The sequence below is a fragment of the Porites lutea genome, chromosome 14 (genome assembly GCF_958299795.1).
Source record: "Porites lutea chromosome 14, jaPorLute2.1, whole genome shotgun sequence".
Lineage (NCBI taxonomy): Eukaryota > Metazoa > Cnidaria > Anthozoa > Scleractinia > Poritidae > Porites > Porites lutea.
This window is the reverse complement of record NC_133214.1, coordinates 11879029-11901134: the sequence shown is the minus strand read 5'-3', so window position 1 is coordinate 11901134 and position 22106 is coordinate 11879029. Positions and strand designations below refer to the sequence as shown.

The 22106-nt window shown below is 38.0% G+C and overlaps 2 protein-coding genes across 2 annotated transcripts in view; one reads left to right on the top strand and one right to left on the bottom strand.

The window, feature by feature from the left end:
- The window catches only part of LOC140924279 (peroxiredoxin-5, mitochondrial-like), a 14121-nt gene extending 4785 nt beyond the window's left edge, over positions 1-9336 (bottom strand). Inside the window, exons 1-5 of the mRNA XM_073374312.1 lie at positions 9133-9336; positions 4661-4795; positions 3958-3999; positions 3410-3499; positions 1253-1291 (exon numbers count right to left, since the gene is read on the bottom strand). Of these exons, the coding sequence (XP_073230413.1) occupies positions 1253-1291; positions 3410-3499; positions 3958-3999; positions 4661-4795; positions 9133-9222 (396 nt within the window). The 5' untranslated portion in view covers positions 9223-9336. The remainder of the gene's footprint in view (positions 1-1252; positions 1292-3409; positions 3500-3957; positions 4000-4660; positions 4796-9132) is intronic.
- A 40-nt stretch (positions 9337-9376) lies between these two features.
- LOC140924752 (COP9 signalosome complex subunit 8-like) lies at positions 9377-18898 on the top strand. The gene is made up of 7 exons (XM_073374759.1): positions 9377-9490; positions 9705-9766; positions 9909-9957; positions 11381-11510; positions 14959-15066; positions 16307-16369; positions 17356-18898. Exons 1-7 carry the CDS (start codon positions 9392-9394, stop codon positions 17436-17438), a joined length of 594 nt encoding a protein of 197 aa, XP_073230860.1. The 5' UTR covers positions 9377-9391; the 3' UTR covers positions 17439-18898.
- Positions 18899-22106: the final 3208 nt, after the last annotated feature.

The window sequence follows — 22106 nt, the reverse complement described above, 5'->3', positions numbered from 1 at the left end:
ACATTATTCGTGTAGAAAGCAGTGCAAGGTAAAGGTATAGCCTCTATGGTTAATTATTAGCTAAGAACGTCCTTGAGATTATTAGACACCGTATTAACATGAATGAAAAGCTTTTTTCTCATTTTATCGCAGAAAAAAATAAGTTCGCAAAATAATATAGTGCAACAACATTTTTGACACAAATATTCTTTCCAGAGGGTACCCAATCAAGTCGAAAAATGATGGAAATTGGGGGTATGACAAGCACTCCCTGGAATGGAAGTTCCAGGGCAATGGGGGTCTAAAGCAAACGTGCCCTCTGCAGGGGGGGGGGGGGGGGAATGCATATTTTCTGGAACTACACCATCTGAACAGGTTTTTAGCAGCAAGGGTGTGGAAAATGAGTCCTAAATCTCTCAGCCCCCCTCCCACTTACATGACACCAGCCACCCATCCCCCACCCTAACACACACCAGGACTCTCCTAGAAACACCTTCATTTTTGATAGGGGTCTTCTTTTCTAAGTGCAAGCTTTTGACAGGTGCTTGTGTGACTGCCCACCCACCTATCCCTGGGATAATCATCAAATACATTCCCTGGGGAATACTGCTCTCTTACAGCCTGTTTATATGAGGTCAGCCATCCTGCTCACACAGTTCTCAGCTCGAACAACCGTGATCTTGGCAAGCAGGTCAGCCCGTCTTCTTCTTAGGAAGAAACAAGGCACAAGCCGAGCCTGGTTCACCTCATATACAGCTATTTTGAGAAATGTTGTCAGAAAAAGTGCACATGACAATCCCAAAAGGTATTGTGGGTGGTTTTGAGTTCACTGTTTTTCACTTGTTTTTTTGAAAGAATGGCACGAGAGACCATGGACGTATGTTTGCGAGTGCTAAAGGGAAGCAACGAAAGTAGATTAGACAGCTTCTGTCAGTGTCAGCAACAGTGTATTGATCATATCCCATGTTTACCTTTTGGGATTGTTGCGTGCACATTATTTCTGACAACCTTTCTAGAAATAGCAGTAAACACGAGGTGATATGAGAAGTTGTGAAATTCAACTAAGAAGCTATAAAATAAACAATAGAATTTTTCAAAACTTGAGTGAGCCGGTACATTTTAGATGGCAATTTTATCAAAAATTATCCATAAAAATAAAGGATTTCTTTATCTTGAATTAATGGCACATTTTTAAAATTTGATTTGAAAGTGGAAATGATCCTCGAATTAGGTTGAGCATATGGAATATAAGCATTTGAAAAGCAACACAAACCTTTGTAAATTCACCTGCTGTGTCAGCCAACATGCGTATCTAACACAAAAAAAACCAAGCCAAATAGAAATTATAGCCTCTATCATCCTCAGAGACCCAGGGGCAGATAAAGGGGGCGAGGGAAAGTCTAAACGGGTGGAAAAATATGGCACAAAGAAAAGTAAAGAACGGCGAGAAGAGCCCCCAGGGACAAAGTTCCAAATGGTCACAGCTGTTCTGGCTGCTGATTGGTGCCAGAAAACTTTTGTGTTTTTCATGGTACTTTTGTTGTAGCAGGAAGTAATTATTATAAAGACCTCTTCAAAGTTTGACAATTTTCTGCTCCAAAGATTTTGTTGGTTAAAATACTAGCCTGTATGCAGACGTTTTCTTTTCCTTTTCAAAAATCGACGAGCATGCAAATTCCCCGTGGTTTTTATTTACATACGTGCGCTCGATGGTCTCTGGAGAGAAAATAGAGGGTTTGTAATTTTCTCCTTGCACTAGTGGTCAATAAATTCCCTGCTGTTTTTATTTTCAAATGCACACTTGACAATAATAATAATAACAATAATAATAATAATAATAATAGAGGGTCTGTGAAAAGGATAGTTACAAACTGGTCTTAAAGAACTTTTTGGGGAGAACTCATTCTTCTGAAGAAAAAAAATTAAAATTTATTTAAGGGCCATATTTCTGGTCTGTAGAGTTTATCATGTATTTATGTTACAAGTCAAAATTAAATTCAGGTTAAATAATATTAACCTAGGTTGATTCTCAATTTCCTTTGTGTCCTAGTCCTAATAACGGGTAACCTGGTCAGGCTCTGTGATCGTACCACAGTACGGTTCCGGTAAAATGACAGTGTTTGTATGGTGTAAAAATACGATCCTAAAATTTGAAGGAAATACTAGATAAAAGCCAAATGGAACTTACACTGCAGTTAGTTGTTGTTGTTGTCCTTCAAGCTCAAACGAAGTTTCGTCATAATTTTTTCAAATTCACCCTCTACACAATATCATAATACACAAGGTAGGAGACACAATATGGCACCTCGGCTACTATGCTCCCTTTCCAACACAACTGTTTCCACGAAATTAGAACCCCAACGGTAAATACGGTAAACATGCTAGGGTCATAGAAAAATTTATAGGATAGCATCAGATATAGAAACCGATGACGCTTTCCCAGCTAGAGAAACGAATCCAGCAGACTTTGACAAACTTGAAAGATATAATCCAAAAAGGCTGAAATTACTTAAGTGGCTGAGCCAGATCAACACTCGGCCAAGCAAATGAGGCCTGGGCTCCGTACAAATCAAATCCATCCCGGGTGTCCCGGGGAGACCTTTCTAGGAACAGATAAATGACTTGCCCAAAAGTTAGCCTCCCCTGCTGGAAAATATACATTTTCTTGGGGGCTATTGTTCACTTTGGCGCAAGTAGTTTAGGCCCTTTTTGGATTATACCCTTCAAGTTTGCCAAAGTCTACTGGATTTATTTTGGGAAAGCTTCATTGATTTCTACATCTGATGCTATCCTACTTCTACAATCCTAGCATGTTTATTTAATTTTACCGTTGGAGTTCGAATTTTGTGGAAAAAAATTGCGTTGGAGAGCTGGAGCAGGGCAGCTGAGATGCCATCTCATGCCTCCTACCTGGTATGGATGGTGAATTTGAGGAAATTATCACAAAACTTCATTTGAGCTTTAAGGACAACAACAACTAATGCAGAGTAAGTTCCACTGAACTTTATTTAGTATTTCCTACAAATTTTAGGATCATATTTTCACCCCATTCAAAATAATACTGTAATTTTACAGGAACCATACTGTGATACTATCACAGGGCCTGGGTTACATGTGGCCCTTATTCATGAATACTTAGGGATAGGTAAAAAATTTCAACCTGAATTTAATTTTGACCTATAATGTATACAAAAAGGCATCTCTGAAAAATGTACTTTAAAGTTTTACAGTGTACTAAAAAAATTTCCAGTCCATCAACTTTAGTCCATTGCATTTTTGGATGATTAAAAATATTATTGGAGGATTAAATTTTGAGTATGATTTTTTTTCAAAGTATAGATCATTTGAAAGTTGTTTTGCAAGTAGTTTACACTGTATATGAGGTACAGTATTGTAACTTTTCAATATTAAAACTTTACTAAACACAAACCTTGCCTTCACACTTGTGCGCCTCTCCCCATGCTGCCATTACAAAAGGATCATTGACAGAAATGCAAGCAAGAACTTCTACTCCCTTGGCCTGCAAAACAAAGAGATATACATTCAATTATTGGATAAGCTTTTTTGAAACAATTAAGCAAGGCACTGATTATTCTGCAGATCACAAAAACCAAATCTTATAATAATGTTTTATTATATAAATTATGTTTTGTAGAAAATTACAACAAAATAATGCACCATAGCACAGAGCACACTTTCACATTTCTCTTACAAGAAAAAATCATGCATTGCGCACAGAATCTACAGAATAGCAGATTAGTTAGTTATCTGCTAGCAGATAACTAACAACAGTGTACTCTGTAGGTTGCACCGATTTCCAAAATTAACTGTAAGGCTCTTCTGAGCCAATGAGAAGACAAATAGTGAGTACAGTGTATAATAATTTTTTATTTGGGATACATATCCATGACACCTTTGAACATAATCAAATACATTATGGGATCAAAAAACAAATAAGTTCATACTGTCATTACTTGCCTTAAATTTGTCAAAATCATCTACATATCCTGGCAGATGGGTCTGTTTTTAGGACAAAGAACAAATAAATTTGAATTCATTCCATTTACTATACATAAGCTTTTTTGTTCTTTTCTCAATCAAAGAAAACAGTCAAGAAAGTAAAAAAATTAATGTTTTTAATCAGAAACTATTTCTGAAAAAGCATGAGCTTTGGTAAACATAATTCCAGACGCCCATAATGGGGGTTCATCGGTCTGCTAACTGCTCATTTTTAACTTATTAACTTCTACCATTATGGATAAAAATAGGCAAGTTAGCCTTTTGAAACAAGAAACAACTTTCCACAACGCACCCGCTCCCCAAAATATAGCAATGACAGTCTAACATGACTAATTTGTGTGGGTTGATGTTGTGACCCGTTGCCTGGAAGTGCTCGAAAACAGCAGAAGTGTCATGGGGCTGGTATTTCTTTGATCCAGGTACAAAGGGATCTGGCATTCTCATCAATGTATGTAATGAAAACAACACCATCAAGCACAGAGTCAAGGAAGCCATTGCTACTGCTAGTCTGAGTGATTCCAATGAAATCTTTGTTTCATTTTCTTATTTTTTTGCTCTATTCTACACGTAAGTATGGAAAAGTCTTTCTAATTTCCCTTCTTCTAATGCTGAATTCTACTAAACAAAACATAATCACATTTTATCATAACTTTCAACAAACCTTTGAGCAGCCTGGAGTAAAGGCTCCTGGCACAGCAAACAGAACTCCTTTCTTACCAGCAAACAACTCTGCAATGTTGACTTTGCTATTTGGAGTTCCCTCCATGACTTGAACAGATGGAAGCTTATCACCAACCTGTCATATCATAGACGACTTTCTTTTTAGCACCAACCTCACCTACATTTGTAACCTCCCCGGTTGTCCAGAAAACTATTAAAGACCAAAGACCTATGACCTAAGACTTAAGTTCTGGAAAACTAAGACCCGAAAAGCTATGACCCAGAAAATGTTTATTAGGCATCAGAGATTGGAGAACTGTCCATTTACTATGCTGAATTCTCCAGCTAACGTTCGGTAGCCTATGACTATTTTTATTCAGATGTGGAGTCTCTTTCAAAATAAAATACCGTATTATCCTGTGACGTTACATCTTTCTCCTGCTACTAGAATTCTCAATGAAAATCCTGCCAGGGGTTTCATTAAGCATCGCAGATTGGAGAATTCTCCGCCTACTATGCATAATTCTCTGGTTAAATTTCAATGAAGTATGGCTATTTTTTGTTGAGACGAATCAGACGTGGATACGTTGATCTTATTTAAACGCTACCAGTTTTAAGCCCAACAAAACTAACAGGGCATGTGTAAAATATTTGACAGTTTGCTGAGGCATGGAGAGTTGACTGTATGCTTGACACTTTTTTATTTGCATACGAAAAATTATTAACGAATAAAAACCAATGCAACAAAACGTGAAACAAAATAAAGCACATGATGAACAAATCATAGTAGCAAAGTTATGACAAGAAAAGTTTAAGCGATAAGAATCAAGTACCTTTATGAATAAAAAGAACGACTTTGTTGTGAACTGCTATGGAAATAAATTTGGCGATGTTTACCGTATATGAATGACAGAGTATCAGATTACTAATGTATAGATTTAGCCAGGGCTAAAAGCGAAGCTGCCATTAATAAACTTATGGTTTACAGGGCTCAAAGTTAGCGACTAACTGGTAACATATGCGACTGGATTTTTGGTTGTGCGCCTAAAAATTCATGTGTAATCGCACCTGTGCGCCGTAAAACTCAAAGCACAGTGCGACTGACTTACTTCCGACTATACTTACAAACTCAAACTAGAAAGACGGTGAATGTTTAATTGGTCTTTTCTCCCAATGGATTCTACGAACTCAAATGTTCTTTTTTGTTTCGATGTTTTACTCCATCCCAGACTCTTCTGTTTTGTAATAAACACCACTGGCACATGCAAATATATGCTACGAACGAAACACATACTTTTTGCACAATGGACAATCATGTCGAACGTTCAGTTTTAACGTCAATCAAAACAAAAACATTGCAGATTAAGAGCCTTTTTTTCCAGGTAAGAAAGTTTTTTAAGTCGTATTCCAGTTACATGTAAGTCATTGCACATTTAACAAATTCATTAAAGATTAAATTTCATTCTTGTTTGACACACTCACTGTTGTCAGTTTTGAATTGTTTTTCAAGTGTAAGTTTTCTTTAGTCACAACTGTACTGTTAAAAAGAGAAATTAGTATTAAAAATTACAACGGTATTACTGCGTAGCAAATCGGCTGTGTTTTATCAATCACGGGACTGAAGTAAAAGTAACAAACTGAAGATGACAAATAAACGCGGCACTATTACGCTTTTTACTTTTCTTTTGAAATTGATGCTCCTAACATTATAAGCTGTGCTCCTAAAATTTTCAGCTGTGCGCCTAAAATTTCGGCAGTGCGCCTAAAAATTTACATCTGGTAGCACAAGTGCTCCCAAACTCAAATTTAAACTTTGAGCCCTGGTTTAAATCAAACAATAAACTTGTAATCCACAAATCAGTTAACTTAAGGGTACATTCATGTGACTTTAGAGGAAAAGGCTAAGTGATTTTAGAGTGAAACATCTTACATTGAGTTGATAGCCTAGTTATATGTACACCCAAAAAATACATTGTAGCAATCATCTTCAATCACATTCAAGAGCCATAATGGCTCTTGATCACAGTAGATTAGGCCTGCAAAACAAATCAGGCCGAATTTTTTGCTTTTGACAAGTTTACTTTACAAAATCTTGCCAACAAATCTGGGGGTGTATAAAACAACCTTTTATGCTTTTTATACATCACATCTGAGGTGAAACAGTACTATTTGTCATACAGACCTCAGACAGAATGCAGTATTTCACAGTTTTTCAAGACAAATTGCACTAAGTCAATATTCAGGAAGATCAGTCATGGGCTTTTCGTGAAACCGTTCAAAAAATTTCCAAAATCAGTCACCTTGACGGCCAGCCAGTTCTCCCTTTTGACAAGCACCAAATTTGCAGTGAACATTAATAGAGTTTAACGTTTCAACATAGTATTATGTTTTTTTTTTAATTATTTAATGGTTTTATAACGATGTGTAATCTTAAAAAGCATTTGATACGAACAGCATTAATTTTGAGTACTCCTGCAGACGATGTCATGAACAACTGAAAACAAACGGCACAGTGATTAAAATTGCAAGAGAGACTGCTAACAATCAATAAAAGAAACATAACTCAGTGAAACATTTACAGAGACAACAACTTTCATTCAGGAAGACAAGTATTCAAGTTTTTCTAAAATTCCTGAGTCTTAAAGCTTAAGTTTATGTTTTTAAGCCGGCCTCCCAGTGTTTGCTTTTTTCAAAGATGAACTGAAGACAAGAAGTTTTCTTTCTACAGCCAAATTTATAACTACGCATAAATATTCTTCGGAACATTTTCTTTCTACAAAATATATCTAAAGGCTTTTTAAATTTCTGTTCCGACCTGATACTATGTCAGATCATTGTCTCAAATCTTACAAATGTGCATAAACTTGCCGCATAAACTGTGCTCGACAACATGCCACTTTAATCGGCCAGGGAAGACAAGGACACGTTCAGTTAAAGGTATCTTAGCTTTGTTTTGTTATATTTTGACTTTTGGACTAGTTTCGACGACTTGTCCTATTTTGTTCCTGTGAATATTAATAGTATTCATTCAGTGACAAATACTACGTCTGGGTCGCCTTTGATTAAACCAGACAGGCAAAGTTTTGTGCTGCGAGCAAATTTGTTTAATGTTGTGTTCCATCTCGCGCAAGCACATGTGTCACAGACAGAGGCGGGAAGAGTTTCTCACGTCTCGTGCTTTCACTATTGAAAACATTCCTAAAAATATTGAATTGAAGTTAAAATGCATTGAGAATAATTTTATTTTCACTCTTAGGTATGTTTGGTATTTAATAAGATAAAGCCACATGTCACAACTCTAGGAGTGTGTAACAGGGTTAGAAGTCGCTCATAATTTAACAATAATTATATGCCTGTTAAGGCCATCCTCTTTTTTTTCTCCGTTCAGTGTCGTCCAACCGACCCAAATTTTTGGCATTTTCGAAAAAAAAAAAGAAGTAACGACGTAGTTAAACCATTTTTCACTTGAAATAATTCTTTTGGCCTGAAAAATGAGCATAGTAATAGCATTGAGAAAAACTGGAACAAAAACAGGAACATTTTTTACAGTATATTGTGCATTTTGTTAATCCAAATATAAGTGTTAACTTTTAACGTCATCCTGAAGTACCAGGGCCTCCTATTCCGAGACTTCTTGTGATTTTTTTTAAGGTTTTTTTTTTCATTCCGACCGACCGACCGACCAAATATCAGGAAACGCATTCGTCACTAAACTAAAAAAAAAAGGTGGGGATGGCCTAATTCGAAGAAAAAGTGTTTTGAAACCATCTAGAAGTATGCAGTGTTTTTTGTTCGACAGCTATGAGAAATAACATTTGCTATCAGACAAAAGGAGAAGCCATCTCTGCAGGGTCTAAAACGCAAAATTTCCAGGCTCGTTTTCAAGCTCTTTCCGGGAAAAAGCTTCGCTCTTTCAAAATATTCTCCTGTTACTTTACACTATTCTCCCGCTTCTGCAATTCTTAATGAAACCCCTGAACACAATGTTCACAGACAAAAGGTATAACTATATAATCTTCTATGTTCTGCATTTCAACTCAACATATAAATTACATTTTCATATCGAACAGTATCAAATTCTGGGGAGTTTGCATATTAAATGCAGTAGCCTGAAAATGCCTTAGTCATGAAACAGCATAATTATGGACCCACATCTTAAAATTTGAGCTAGCACATGTTCATGTTCACGTTATTGATCTGAAATAAATTTTGGAGGGTATTGATCAAGAATTCTACAGCTGTCAGAATTAATGATGCCTTGTGCTTAAAAGAATCAAACGTCACTTCGCAAAAGGGCGCTCTCTAATACTGAAATAAACTTCTTCCGTGACTGCATACGCGGTCTTGATAGTTCACTCTGGTCACTACATATTCACCTTTCATGCATCGTGTTACCGTGAAGAAGTTCTGTGCAGCCCCAATACTTGCATTAGAAAGAAACTGGGGATATACCAATATAGCAAACGATCTTACCTTGATCGGCATCGCTACGAACGCTGTAGAGCGGAAACCTCGAGTAAGTGTGCTTACTATCCCACTCAAACGAGAAATGGAGCGGTTCATTTCCTACTGCTTATCATAGACCCTCTCTTGTCGATTTTCGTTCAAATCTTCGTGCCTCCTCGTGCCTTCGGATTGTCAACATTCGGAGAAGGCCTGCATGGAGATTGAGCCCGCGCTTTCACTACTAGAAGGTAGGTACTTCAGATATGATTCCTATAATAAATCATATATGAAGTACCTACCTACCAGACGATCCAAAATGGCGGACATTACTGAAGACATAAACTTCGATGACCTTTGTTCAACCTGTGAGCAGATGGAATTGGATGTAAGTGAAGTGTAGATTTCTTTTCAGTGAAAATGATACATTCTTTCTTGTTTTTCCTCACGTATTCCTTTTTCTAAAATCATGATCCATTGATTGATTTTAGCTTTGGTTTCACTCTGACAGTACATTACAATATATACAAGCTTAAAACTGTTCTTGTTTTTATAACTTTTGATATTGCAGTTCTTAACTTTCTACTTCCTGGTTATTTCAGGGTAATGCTTCAGGAGAAGTTTATTCACAGCTATTAGCAGTCTATCTTTTTCAGAATGATACGTGAGTATACAAGAATTAGTGAGTAACTAGAATACCCTGCCTTTCAGCAGTGTCGCTGAAAACCCCTGTAACCCTAAACATGAAATCCGGAAACAGAATCTAGAATCTGTGAAATACGCTGATTCTAAAGGTTTCTTTTTAGGTGCAATGCTAAGTTTTTATGGAAAAGAACTCCTGAGGAGATCAAAGTGGTGAGTAAAGGGTTCATCATACAAAACCAAGGTTCATTTTAACTGCCAATAGGTTAGATTATTATTGGTAGAGTACCAGACTTCAGAGTAGTAGGCCTAGGCTCCACTACAAGCTGGACCACCATTCAAGTTGTAAATAATGAATCAGTCAGTTCCGTACCTGTGCCCAGCAACCCTCCACCCCCCCCCCCCCCCCACCAGGCCACTGCGGGGCATTTGCCTGCCTTGTCAGTCCCGGGGGTGGGGCATTTGCAAATTTTGCACTACCTGGGGGCCGGGCCATTCGGGCCCTGAGCTTTTGACACACAGGCGGTTTCCTATCAGAATATAACTACACAGAAGATTTTACTGGAAAAAAAGCAGATTGTCATCTGTCAAGGACAGGAATAAATTGTAGAGGGTTGTAAAGGCATGTTCTCGATTTTACATGTATGTATGCATACATTCATCGCTTATCAAGCCAGAATTACGTAGCAAAATTGGAGCTATCGATGTGAATCAACGTTTTTTGGTTATTGAATCAAATTTCTGTTGATATTATTTGAAGAACATCCTTTCATATTTAGACGTTCATTGAAACAAAAATCACACATTAAAATGCTTTAAATGGCACTATTTGACTGTGCGATCAATGAAAAATGTTGCAGTCTTGACGGAGGATGGGGCATTTGCCCTCTTTTTTCGTCCCCACCCCAGGGGATTTGACAGCTCAAGAGTCCCCACCCCCAGCAATTTGCCATCCAAGGCAAAAAAAATGCTAATGCCCGGGGTCAGGGCGCAGGTGGAATTGACAGATGCATAACTAACAGGAAAGTGCTGTCTTTTCTCAGAATGCAAATGCTCAGACTTTCTAGTATTCTTAGATGAGGATGAAATACCAAAGGCCCTATCTTACATCTCTTTCTCTAATCTGGCTCCCGTGGGATGTAAACCACTGGGTAATGATGTAAATATCTCTGGAAGTGCCAACCCTAGATTGTATATTCTGAAGGCTTTGTAGAATGGGGTACGGGAGGACAGCTCATGTTGGACATACAGTTGTGACACTGATCTATTAAACCTCTGGTTACCAGGGTAAGAACTCTGGGAAAAATCCATCCCTAACAGGTTAAATACTGGTCTAACCTGTGAATGGATTGTACCCACAATGCCTATCCCTGTTGGGCATCCAGCAGATAAGGCATCCAGGGCAGATAAGGAAACTGAGCATGTTATCCTCTGAATGGGATTAATAATTATTTTATCTAGTGGATAGCGCTATCCACATTTTGAAAAATTGGTCAATTGAGTATTTGGGCATCTGCTGTAGTTTGAAAGCTCTGCAGACAAAATATCAGGATCAAGGTGAAACAAAAATCTCAATTTTGAGCAAAACCTCTTTGCTTTTAGTTAAAGCTAGTTTTCTACTAATTTACTTCTTAAGTCAACACCTGAACTTGGAAAACTTTGGAATATTGGATGTCATATGTGGAAAAGAGACTTCCCTTCAATCTATGGTGCTCTTAAAGAAGAATGGTCGCCACTGATCAAGCCAATAATTACAGCACTGCAAGGTAAGATACTGGTACAGTACATGTCCTAAAAGGGATTTGTATCTTCAGAGTAAATGTACAGTTGAAACTCCATTAAGCAGTCACCTATTGAGTAGCCACCCTCTATTAAGCATGGATAAGCGGCCAATAATTAAAGGCGCAAAATAATTGTAGAAAAGAATGGAAAGTTAAACCTCTATTTAGTGGCTGCGGCATATTTTTGGCCATCTTAATGAGGGTTCTCCCATTGTTATCACCTCTATTAAGCAACCATCAAGTGTTTGATACACTTAGTTTGGCTTCATTTTAGGAATGTGATGAAGAAAAATACAGTTCCAGATAGAAGGTGATGACTGATTGTGGACCAGTAATACTTCTTCCGTCACATGTTTGTATCAAAATAAAGGGATTTTTTTGCTAAAGATTATGCTGCTTTATGACAAGCCTCTATTGAGCAGCCAACTTCCATTAAGCAGTCAGTTGCCAGTACCCTGAGGCTGGTCACTTAACAGAGGTTCAACTGTACAAAATGTATTAAGTTTCACATTGACAGTTTAATTGCTATTACTTTACTTTTCCACGTTTTTGTATATAAAAAAAATACTATAAAAGGATTATTTGTACTTAAAAAAATAATAGCTTACTCATTGTCTGCCCTAATGGGATACCATCCACATTCATTATTTACGTGTATTTGTCGAGAAAACACTTGCAAAGATGTTGCTCAGTTTTATAGAACCATACTTTAGAGCTGAATTGTTCAAACATTGGATAAATGTAGCAGTCTATCCACAGGAAAAATCACTATCCAACAGATAAATGTTAAGGAACTCAATTGCACATTTCATGTCTTCAAATGGTTGGACCTTGTCCGATAAGGTCTCATAGCACGTCCATAGTACTTCCGTAGTACTGTGACTCAATGATACTCAGAGTCAGTAGTAAGTACTCTCATAGTACTGTCAATCAGTCTGACTTAGTGGGACATAAAAATCCATCGAGGCATGAGAGGCATCCCTAGTATGCTATCCATGGTCTTGGGATGGTAAGATGGTAATCTGTGGGGGAATAATTATATTAATATTGGGACAATCTCTTGACCCTGTTTCACAGGCCTTCCCGTACGAAACGCGCAGCGCTGTTGCAGCGCTGCAGAATGGCTTCAAGAAGCGCTGCAGAATAGCTGCAAAGAGGCTGGCTGCAGCAGTCGCAAATTTTGGCTGTTCGGGGCAGCGCTATGAAGCCGTTTGAAAGCGATAAGCAGCGGTTTAGCAGCGGTGGAAAGGACACACAAAAACGCTGTCAGCGCTGCCAAATAGCTGCAAACGTGTACAAAAATTCAAAGAATTATGGCATTTGCCTGATTCGATAATGCGGTTTGGCAAATTAGTGCCATCACGCAACGCAGTCCGGAAACCGGCTTAGTAGCAGAGTAAAAACCACTAGAAAGTCAAAAAGGCAACTTATACTTTATTAGTATCCACGCGTACACGTTACAAAAGCACGTGACATAGAACAAATCTGCAACAGTCTCGCTTTGTAAATATTTAGCAATCACGGTCACTCATCCGAATGTAAGACCATCCATTAACATGCAGACATTGAAAATTATCTTTTTTAAAAATAAAGAGAATAACATCGATTGTTCTACATAAAGTTTACACGGCCATTAGGCAAATGATATTTTGATTCGTTGCAACGGGCTAAGCTGGACATTGCTCACCTTGACGTTTCGTCCATGATCCACGATCTTCTACACTTTTTTCATGAAAGAAATCAACCCAATTTTACTTTGGTCGTCGTTAAATTTTACAGTGGACTAAGGAACGAACATTACCACGAGCGTATAAGAATCTTGTAAGTGCGAACCCCAGCTGAGATTCTTGTATATGTGTTGCTTGCTCTGGTTCGATTCGTCAGTACTTAGCGTAGAAGTCACTGTTCAGTGCGTTGTTTGCAAATACGTTTGAGCTGTTCCATCCAAAAACTTCAACAGAACTTCCATCTCGAAACAGAACTAGATGCAAAAAAACTTAGAATGTTTGCGCCTTTCATGCAACGGTCGCAAATGTTCTGTGTTTGTCCACAGATGTAATGGGATCTCATGCAAAAGGACCGACCAATTAGATTACGGCCTAGAATGTCTCCAGGGAATTAGCGATAACATTCGCACACTCGCCGGTCACGGAATGAAATTTATTGAAATCTTTATTCCGAAAGCATTAGGATTTGGAGGTTTATTCAATAAGTGATCTTCTTTTCGCACAAGCTTACTCACATTTCTTAGAGGTACAGTCAAAGTTTTCGCGTTATAAAAGCCGTAATCTGTGCCAAGGCTTTATCTGGCGATTCATGTTATTGGCGCTCAAGAAAGTCAGATCGACCGCAGCTGAATTGTAGCGTTACTGCAGCTACTTCGCAGCGTTTGAAAGTCGGCAACTGCGCTGCTAAACCGCTGCCGAGAGCTTCAAAGAGCCTTCAAAGGCTGCACAGCGCTTTTGCATCCCGCTGCAACTTGAATGAAGCTGCTGTTTGGCTTCTAAAAGGCTGCTGAACAGCTGTAATTTAGCTGTACAGCTATTTTGCAGCGATTTTGTGGCGCTGTACAGCGCTGCAAGTTTCGTACGGGTTGGTCTGTACAGTGTAAACAGATTATAGATACTACATGTATGAAATAATTTTTGTTCACAAGACCACCATTTATTATGTTTGAGACTTATAACAAGCAGCATAAAAATAGAGAAGATGGGCTTCACTGTACAGCTGCATTGTCAAGCTTCTGTAACCCTCTCAGTCTTGACAGTGGCCTAGGAGAAATTTGCTCAAAAAATTCAATAAACAAGCAAGTGAGGGTTTTATTTTAATAGTTATACATATAGAACTTCATCCACAGATTTCAAAGTTAGTGTGACAATTATCATAACCTTGCCATAACTTTACCTAGGAGTGGCAGGATAAATACTGACACCAAAAGGACAAAGCTAATAATTAGAGATATATTACGTGACCTTATTACAGAAGTAGGGATTGTGTGAAATTTGGCATCCCAGAAAACTGTCTGTATTAAATAGAGAGGTGTATGGAGGTTTACCATAAGGAAAAGTTCCACTGTATTGTTAATAATGGAGGGGTATGTGCAATAAGGTCTTTGTTAAGTCTTGATTTAACACTTTAGAATGTTAAATTATTATTCTTCTATATCACAAGCACATTTAATACTAGGTAATTTGGAGGACAGTCTAGCAGTTTATCAGGACTTTTTTTTTTCACACATACCATTTCAAACAAAAAGGAACCTGGACAGAGTAAACATTTGCAAAGACTTCTGGTACTGTTACAAGGACCAGGGGAGAAATGGTCAGTAGCTGTCCTGCACATCCCCAGTAACAATCTCAGAAACAATAATTGTTTCTGGTGAAAGTGGCAAATGGCCTTTTAACATCTTTGCTTTCAATTTTGGGTCATCTAGAGAAACTTCAGAGGAGAGTCTTCGATCTCGTCTCAAATGCATACACTTCAATAAGAGCAGATGATCTGGCTTCTCTTATGGGGGTATCAACTGAGGCTGCTGTCAGTGGTAAGTTCATTATCAGTTTGATAACAGTGTCCTATAGACAAACAAATTTCATGTATGGTATACAAGACTTGAAATAACTTTGCTGCTGGCACTGGTAAAGTTGTCTGGTCAAATTTTTTGCTCAGACAAAACACGTTTGTGGCCAGACAATTAATATATTTATTACAATGCATGTATCTCTATAATAATCAATTTTTGGTCCATTAGAAGCGTAAAGGACTGGACAAAGCCTCCTGTCATCCAAAGATTTTACCGGACAAAGCTTCTTTTTGACCGGACATTGTCCATTGACTGGCTGTTATTTCAAGCCCTAGTATGTTTAAAAAAAAAAAGTAAATTAAACCTTTTGCTGTGGGGTTTGTAAACGTCTTTAAAATCCTTGAATTTTGGGAGTCTGATTTCAAGGATTTGAAAGTACTTGAAACTGGTTTTTGGTTCTTAATTGAAAGTCCATGATTTTTTTCTGAAGAAACATGTAAATTATTGAGGGTGGAGAAAGTACTGAGTTTTAAAGTGGAGAGTGAAAATTCAGACAGAGTATTGTAATTTATTATGCTAAAATGAAATATGTCTGACAATTATTATAATTGTTTTTCGTTCATATTGTTCCCTCATTATTGAACCACAAGGGTAACTCACATGTCCATGGCCTGAACATCTTTATATAATTCAAGCTCTTGTTTTGTAGTGTTTCTGCATAAACTCTCTAAAAGTGTCTTTGAATTTTTGACCTGAAAATTAAAATTGTATGAACCCTGTCACTGCCAAGACCATGTACATGTACCTTTAATTCAAGAAAACCTCAAAAACATTTCTTACAAAACTGAAAAATTGGCTACTATAATATTGAAAAGCAAGGGCAGTTTAGTGGTTTTCAAATTGTGCAATGCAATACAAAAGACTTAACACAATGAACTCTCACAAAGGCAACACAGCAGTTAGCAGTACCCAGTTGTTTGCACAATTCTGCAGATTGTGCACTTAAAGATGAAAGAAAAGTTTTTTCTTAATTTATGTATAAAGAAAGTTTCTTTTTTTTCCAGTTTTGATTTCATTTTGTACTATTGCAGCTTCTTCAACAAAAAGAAAAAGTACACCTTTCTTTAAAAACAAGAGTAATTTTAAATTATTTTACCATTTTTTTTCTTCCATTGCCATTTTCAGCCTAGGATATATTGAACCCTCTATCACTATGGTAATTCCTGTATTAAAAAAATGATTGCTGTTGATTTTATTTTAGCTGCTGTCTCAAGTGGATGGACAAATGATTCTGTGACAGGAATGATCACTCCCAAGAAAACAGGTAGTGTGGACAACAACAGTCATGTCTAAAATACATAAAAGAGTGAAAAACATAGAGTGAAAAACTTAAACTTATGCCTGAAAGCTGTTTTTTGGATTTAGGAAGATACATGGTTCATATGCACCTTGAAAATGCACCTTGAAAGTCCTTGAAAGTCATTAAAAATTGCAGACTGTGCTGGAAAGTCCTTGAATTTCAGTGCTAACTTTATCCAACCCGGATTCAATTTAACGAACATTATGGTTTTTTCTCCACCTGAAAATCAGTATCAGGTTGAGTCTCCTTAGGAAATACGTCAGTGGTGATAACCTGATGGAATGGTCTATGTAGCATTCTTGCTTTAATCTCATTTGCGGAATGTAACAACAATTGGCAACAAAATTAGTTGAGGCACTGCCCTTTAAGGGAACTTTGTGACTTTTCCCAACTTCAAAACGGAAAATGAAGCTTTCTCTTCCCCACAACCACCCTCCCCCAAGCAAGCTTGTGCTACACTGTACAAGCTACCATTAAGAAAAAGCAAACACCCCAACTTTGAATGTAGAGAAAAGGGGAGGGTTGCAGATTGTATTATTCTCCCTAGTAGCCCATTTGAGGATGGTGTCTCAACTATTTTGGTGCCAATTGTAGGCCAGTGTGTTTTGTCAAAGTTGCTCTATGTATGTTTACTTTTGACTGCCACTGACAGCTCTACCCTGTCCAGGCTCCCAAAGAACCAAGCTGTGTGCAACAGTGTCATCGTGAAGAACACTTTGCCTTGCTAGGTCGTGTCACCTCGATTTATTTTACATGGTAATTTGTCGACTTTGTCCAGCACACTGTCTTATCTTGCCCCAAGTACAAACAGGTTATATGCTCAGATCCAAGTTCAGTTGACTTGCCCTTCCAACATGTACTCCTTTAATCTTTTATTTTCAGTTTTAACACACATCGTGGCACTATTAGTAAACAATATAAACGGTCTTTCTTTTTGTTACGTTTTTCAGAACTTCCCAAGAAAGAGATTCCCCTCACAAGCGAACAGGAGCTTGCGTTATTGACAGATTATGTGTCATTTCTGGAAAATTAGACAAAACAAATGACTGTTTAAGAAGCCTGTGTGTTACAAACAGTTAAACATTGCAGTATAATAAACCCACATCTCTTCTACATGTATGTCATGGCTGCCACAGGTCAGGAAATGGTCACCGAAAAATTCTTCAAGGTTACAGCTGTGGCAACCATGTATGTACAATCTCTGCAAGACAGCATTTTATACTTTATCACAGGTTCAACATTCATGTAAATACTTCTCTTAAATGGATGCCAACATTTTGAAGAAGGGAGGATTGCTTTGGAAGGTTGTCGTTACTTTAAAAAAAAACCAAAACGAAACTGGTATAAACGTATGCTACCCAGAGAATTGATGTGCAACATACTCTATTGTAGTCTGACTACTTACAAGGCAAGTAGAGCACATAAAAGCCATTGAAAACTCATGTCTTTTGTTTAGTTACGGTTGATCCTCTCTGAGTGTGGGTAAACAGTACAAGAAAACAATTATGACTGTTAGTTTATCACCAACAGAACAGCAGTTTACCAAGGCCCCATGCACATGAATCCGAACGTTTTTGAAAATGTATAATTTGTTAACTGGATTTGTATGGACAGGGCTCTAATAAACCACTCGGAGAGGAGATTAAAAAAAAGAAACGGTTTGGGTGACTTGAATGTCGATTCATGTTAAAAAGTATATGCGGTTACAAATATCTGGATTGTGGGCGTGGCCTAAGTAAATTACAAAAGAGAGGAGAAGTCGTTACCTTGCGTTGCGATGGTAGCAAAATTTCTGGATGACAACAAATCAAAACGTCACTTAAAAAGTGGATTCCCACTGTTCAAACTTCATCGATCTCATTAAATTTGTCAAATGTTGGCGAAATTTTTCCGGGTTGAATCGGAAATGACCGTATCTAGGTTTAGAAAAAGAAAATTTTTGAGTTGTGCTCACCTACTCGATAAAGCTGGCGAGTGAACTTAGGAAGTTTCATGTCGAAGTCATTCATAACGGCTAAGAAATGGACAAAAAAGCGTGATGCACGTGCAAAGTTGTTCTTTTGCTAGTCTAAACCTGTTGCTTTTTTGCTGTTGCAAGAAACTCCTACCCTGTTCCAATCGTTCAGAATGTGGAGAGCGGTGCGAAGTAAAGAAAGCGATGAAAAGTGGAGGGAGACTAAGGAGAGAGGTCCTCCTACCTCGCTTTTATTTTTCGCGCTCCTTTTTACTTCGCACCGCTCCCCACTATCTGAACGCCTGGAGCAGGCTAAAATCTCCCCAAAGAGCGTTTTCACATGACGTCACGGCGGCCATATTGGTGTTCCAAAACAATAAATGACGGCCATTTTAGTGTACCAAGCATCGGCGAGCATCGGCATTGTTGTCTAACGTTCAAAAGGATTCATACGGGTTTGTATGGGGAAAAAACCTATCGTTTCTGTAACCTACGAAAATGAAAGGATTTCAATAGAAAACAGCTTACCTTACTTAAAATGTGTGTTACGTCTCTCCTGCGTGGTCCACCGGCCGATTTATGGCCGTTTTATGGGTTTTTCTGTTAACGGTTTTTTGTCTATATAACGGTTTATATAGTCTTTCAAATATGTACTTTTTATCAGTTTGAGGAAAACATGTACATGTACAGTACCATTCCTGTGTGCCTTTTTTTATCATACAGACCTCGAACAGAATTTGTTTTGTTCTTGCCCTATTTAAACCTATAATTCTGCAGTTTTTCACATCCAGGACGATCGAAGCTCGCGCTTCCTAAATGAGCAAAAATTATAGAATTGGTCAACCACATTATAGTAGTTGTGTAGGGTCTGCAAAGAAATGTACAAAAAAGCGTGTGCCTTAATTTACTTAAGAGCAAAATTTGTGGTTATAGTGTGTCCTTGAGTGACCTAATACTTGCGAATTACCTTGACACCACAGTTTCCGTCATAAACTACATCATTTATTTTATAATTATTGTTATTCTAAACCACACTTTTGCAAATATTAATTCCCGGTAAATATTTGATCACGAGTCGTTTTCATGTGTCTCTGGTAATTCAGGCTCCCGCAAATGAGAAATTCATGTAAATAAAGAAACATTCAAAATTAATGAGAATGATAAGCTGCCATTCAAAAGAAATAAATACTATTATAATAAGGGAACTCTTAAATAATTAACCTTTTACGATAAAAAGAAATAGAATCCACAATATGTGCTTCACGACCTTCATATTTCTCATTAAGCTCATTTGACGGAGTCTGCTTTTATTCAGGTAAGAAACCTTTTTGTTTCCTCAAAATGAATAACTGGAAACAGAGTTGTATCCATCCTCGGAGACCCAGGGGCAGTTAGTCGGGTCGATAAAATGTCCGTGGTGAAAGTTTACTGTAAGATCGATATTACAGTAAATTTTCACCACGGACATATTTATCGACCCGACTAACTGCTCCTGGGTCTCCGAGGATGAGTTGTATCAAGACCAACGAAATTAACGTTTTTTTATTATTTTACTAAATGGAAGAGGAGACAATGACAGCTAAACAAACCTCAGTTCGTATTTTCCTTTTCTTGACTCAAAAATGTCTTAAACAGCGAAAAAAGCCGAACATCACATCGAAAAAGTGAAAACATGTTTCCGTACTTTTTTTTGGAAAATGGTGGACTTATACTCATAGCTGCCTCAATTATCGTTGTTTTCTTCAGATTTTTATAATCACAGCTGGAAGTGATCATGAAATATAGCTTAAAAACATAATGGAATGTTTCAGTCTAATATCTAATTTAAATTTCGGTACTGCTACTCCTTCATTCAGAACGTGATGAAGGTCAAGTTTCTTATTTCTCTCCAGGCAGAAAACAAAGGACCATTCAGGTTGACAGTGCTGGGACCGTGGAAAGTGTTCCTAAATTTACCACTGCGAGAGGCAAAGCCGTAATTGTTCTCTTGTCATATATTTGCTCCGATCAGGAGCCCATCGGTTCCTGCTCCGAAGCGATTCTTTTCACAGATTTGACTGAAAAATTTTGAATTTTAAGCCCTACAGGTTTGGAAGTTTTTCAGTTTTTTCCACCACTTCTGCCTACCTGACTTTTTTTCTGTACTCAGTTTCTTTTCAGGAAAAGAAGATTTGATAATAAGGTGGAAACTGTTCGTGCAGTGTAAGGCGAGTTCCTCATACTTCTTCAGTGCAGGGATAATCTTTCCAAACGCTGATGAAATGGCATCTTTGGGTACCGAAGCGCTTAAAAAAGCAATAAATGGCGTTACTGAACAGGTTTCATCCACCAGGCTCGATATGTCTCGAGATATAACTGAATCTTACTTTGACGAAGAAATAACTGATCCTGAAAACGATTTCACTCAGGAACCGCTGTCTATATATCCTTCAGCGCACAATCTTTGCCCTCTTTCCCGTGCTCCACGTCCTGGACGATTTAAAGTCAAATATGGACTACAGGTTAGGAGGCTTAACTGTAACCTTAAGCTACGCGCGACGTTTTTTTATAACCCAACCGACAGTTTCTTCGATACATGCTGGAGCTCCTTTTCGATGATGTTATAATCACCAAACGATGCAAACTGTCAAAAACGATGATTTGTTGAATGTAGCTGAATGTGTGAACCATTACAGTCACCACACAGTTAGCCTCAGACTCCCGCGAAGACGTTCTTAGGGTTCGTCACGCGCGTTCCTGTCCGACCAACTCTTGACGAACCCCAAGGAACGTCTGCGTTGGAGGCTACTACACAGTGACCCTCTTTATATTTGACGCCCTGCCAAACTCTAGCCAATCTCTTGGTATTTTAGAATCTCAACTGACGACGTAAACAGGGAATTTCGAACAACACTTTCGTTTGTTTTGACAACCTTTGTTTGGACAGCTCGTTACCATTATTGTTACCCAAGTAAGGAGGAGCCATCCCTGGGTACCACAGTTTTTTTTTCTAGGGTCCGGCTACGGGTCCGGCTGGATGCTAGAGATAACAAAGGGGAACCTCGTTCAGGAACTGAGAGAGTTACCCTGGTCCCTGTAAAGAGGGTCTCAATGCCGGGGTTAACGTCAACCTTCAAAAAGTTGACTAGTTCTTACCGTCAACCGTCAGAAAGTGTTAATTAAGGTATCTCAAATTTCACTATTTCAGCTGATCTTCACAGACTTTGTACCCTGCGAGCAGAGGCCCTTCAATCTTCCTACGGGCTCCTGACTGAGAATGGCTAAACTGGAAAACTCAGTTCCCATAAAAACTGAAACTGAAAACTTTATTTATACTCGAGGGTCTGGAGCTTATTAGGCTCCTAGCTTAAATAGCTAATGAGTCAAGATTAAAAACAAAACAAAGAAGAAATTAACTTGAATTAAAAACACACTTTCATTTCTTAAAAAACACAACTTGCATTTCTTATATCTGAAAATATTTCGAAATTTAAAAGCGAAAGCCCAAGACAACCTCCAAGACACCAAGTTAAGATTATTTTATACAAAAATCAATATTTCTTAATTTCTTGGACAGACTTTCTAGTTAACAACCGTCAACCGTCAAATGCTCTAAAATTTAACCGTCAACCGTGATAGTTAGAAAAAATTACCCGTCAAACGTCCAAGATAAAACCCCATTGAGACCCTCTATGAACGATGTTGAACGCCCTTGACGTCTGGGTTGACCCCCAGGCTCCTCTCTTAGATCCGCCATCTATCAGCCTT

Coding starts and splice junctions, on each gene's coding strand:
- LOC140924752 (XM_073374759.1), top strand. CDS start 9,392: ATGAAGTACCTACCTACCAGACGATCCAAAATGGCGGACATTACTGAA. Junction 9,491..9,704: donor GTGAGCAGATGGAATTGGAT/GTAAGTGAAGTG, acceptor TGGTTATTTCAG/GGTAATGCTTCAGGAGAAGT. Junction 9,958..11,380: donor CTCCTGAGGAGATCAAAGTG/GTGAGTAAAGGG, acceptor TTACTTCTTAAG/TCAACACCTGAACTTGGAAA.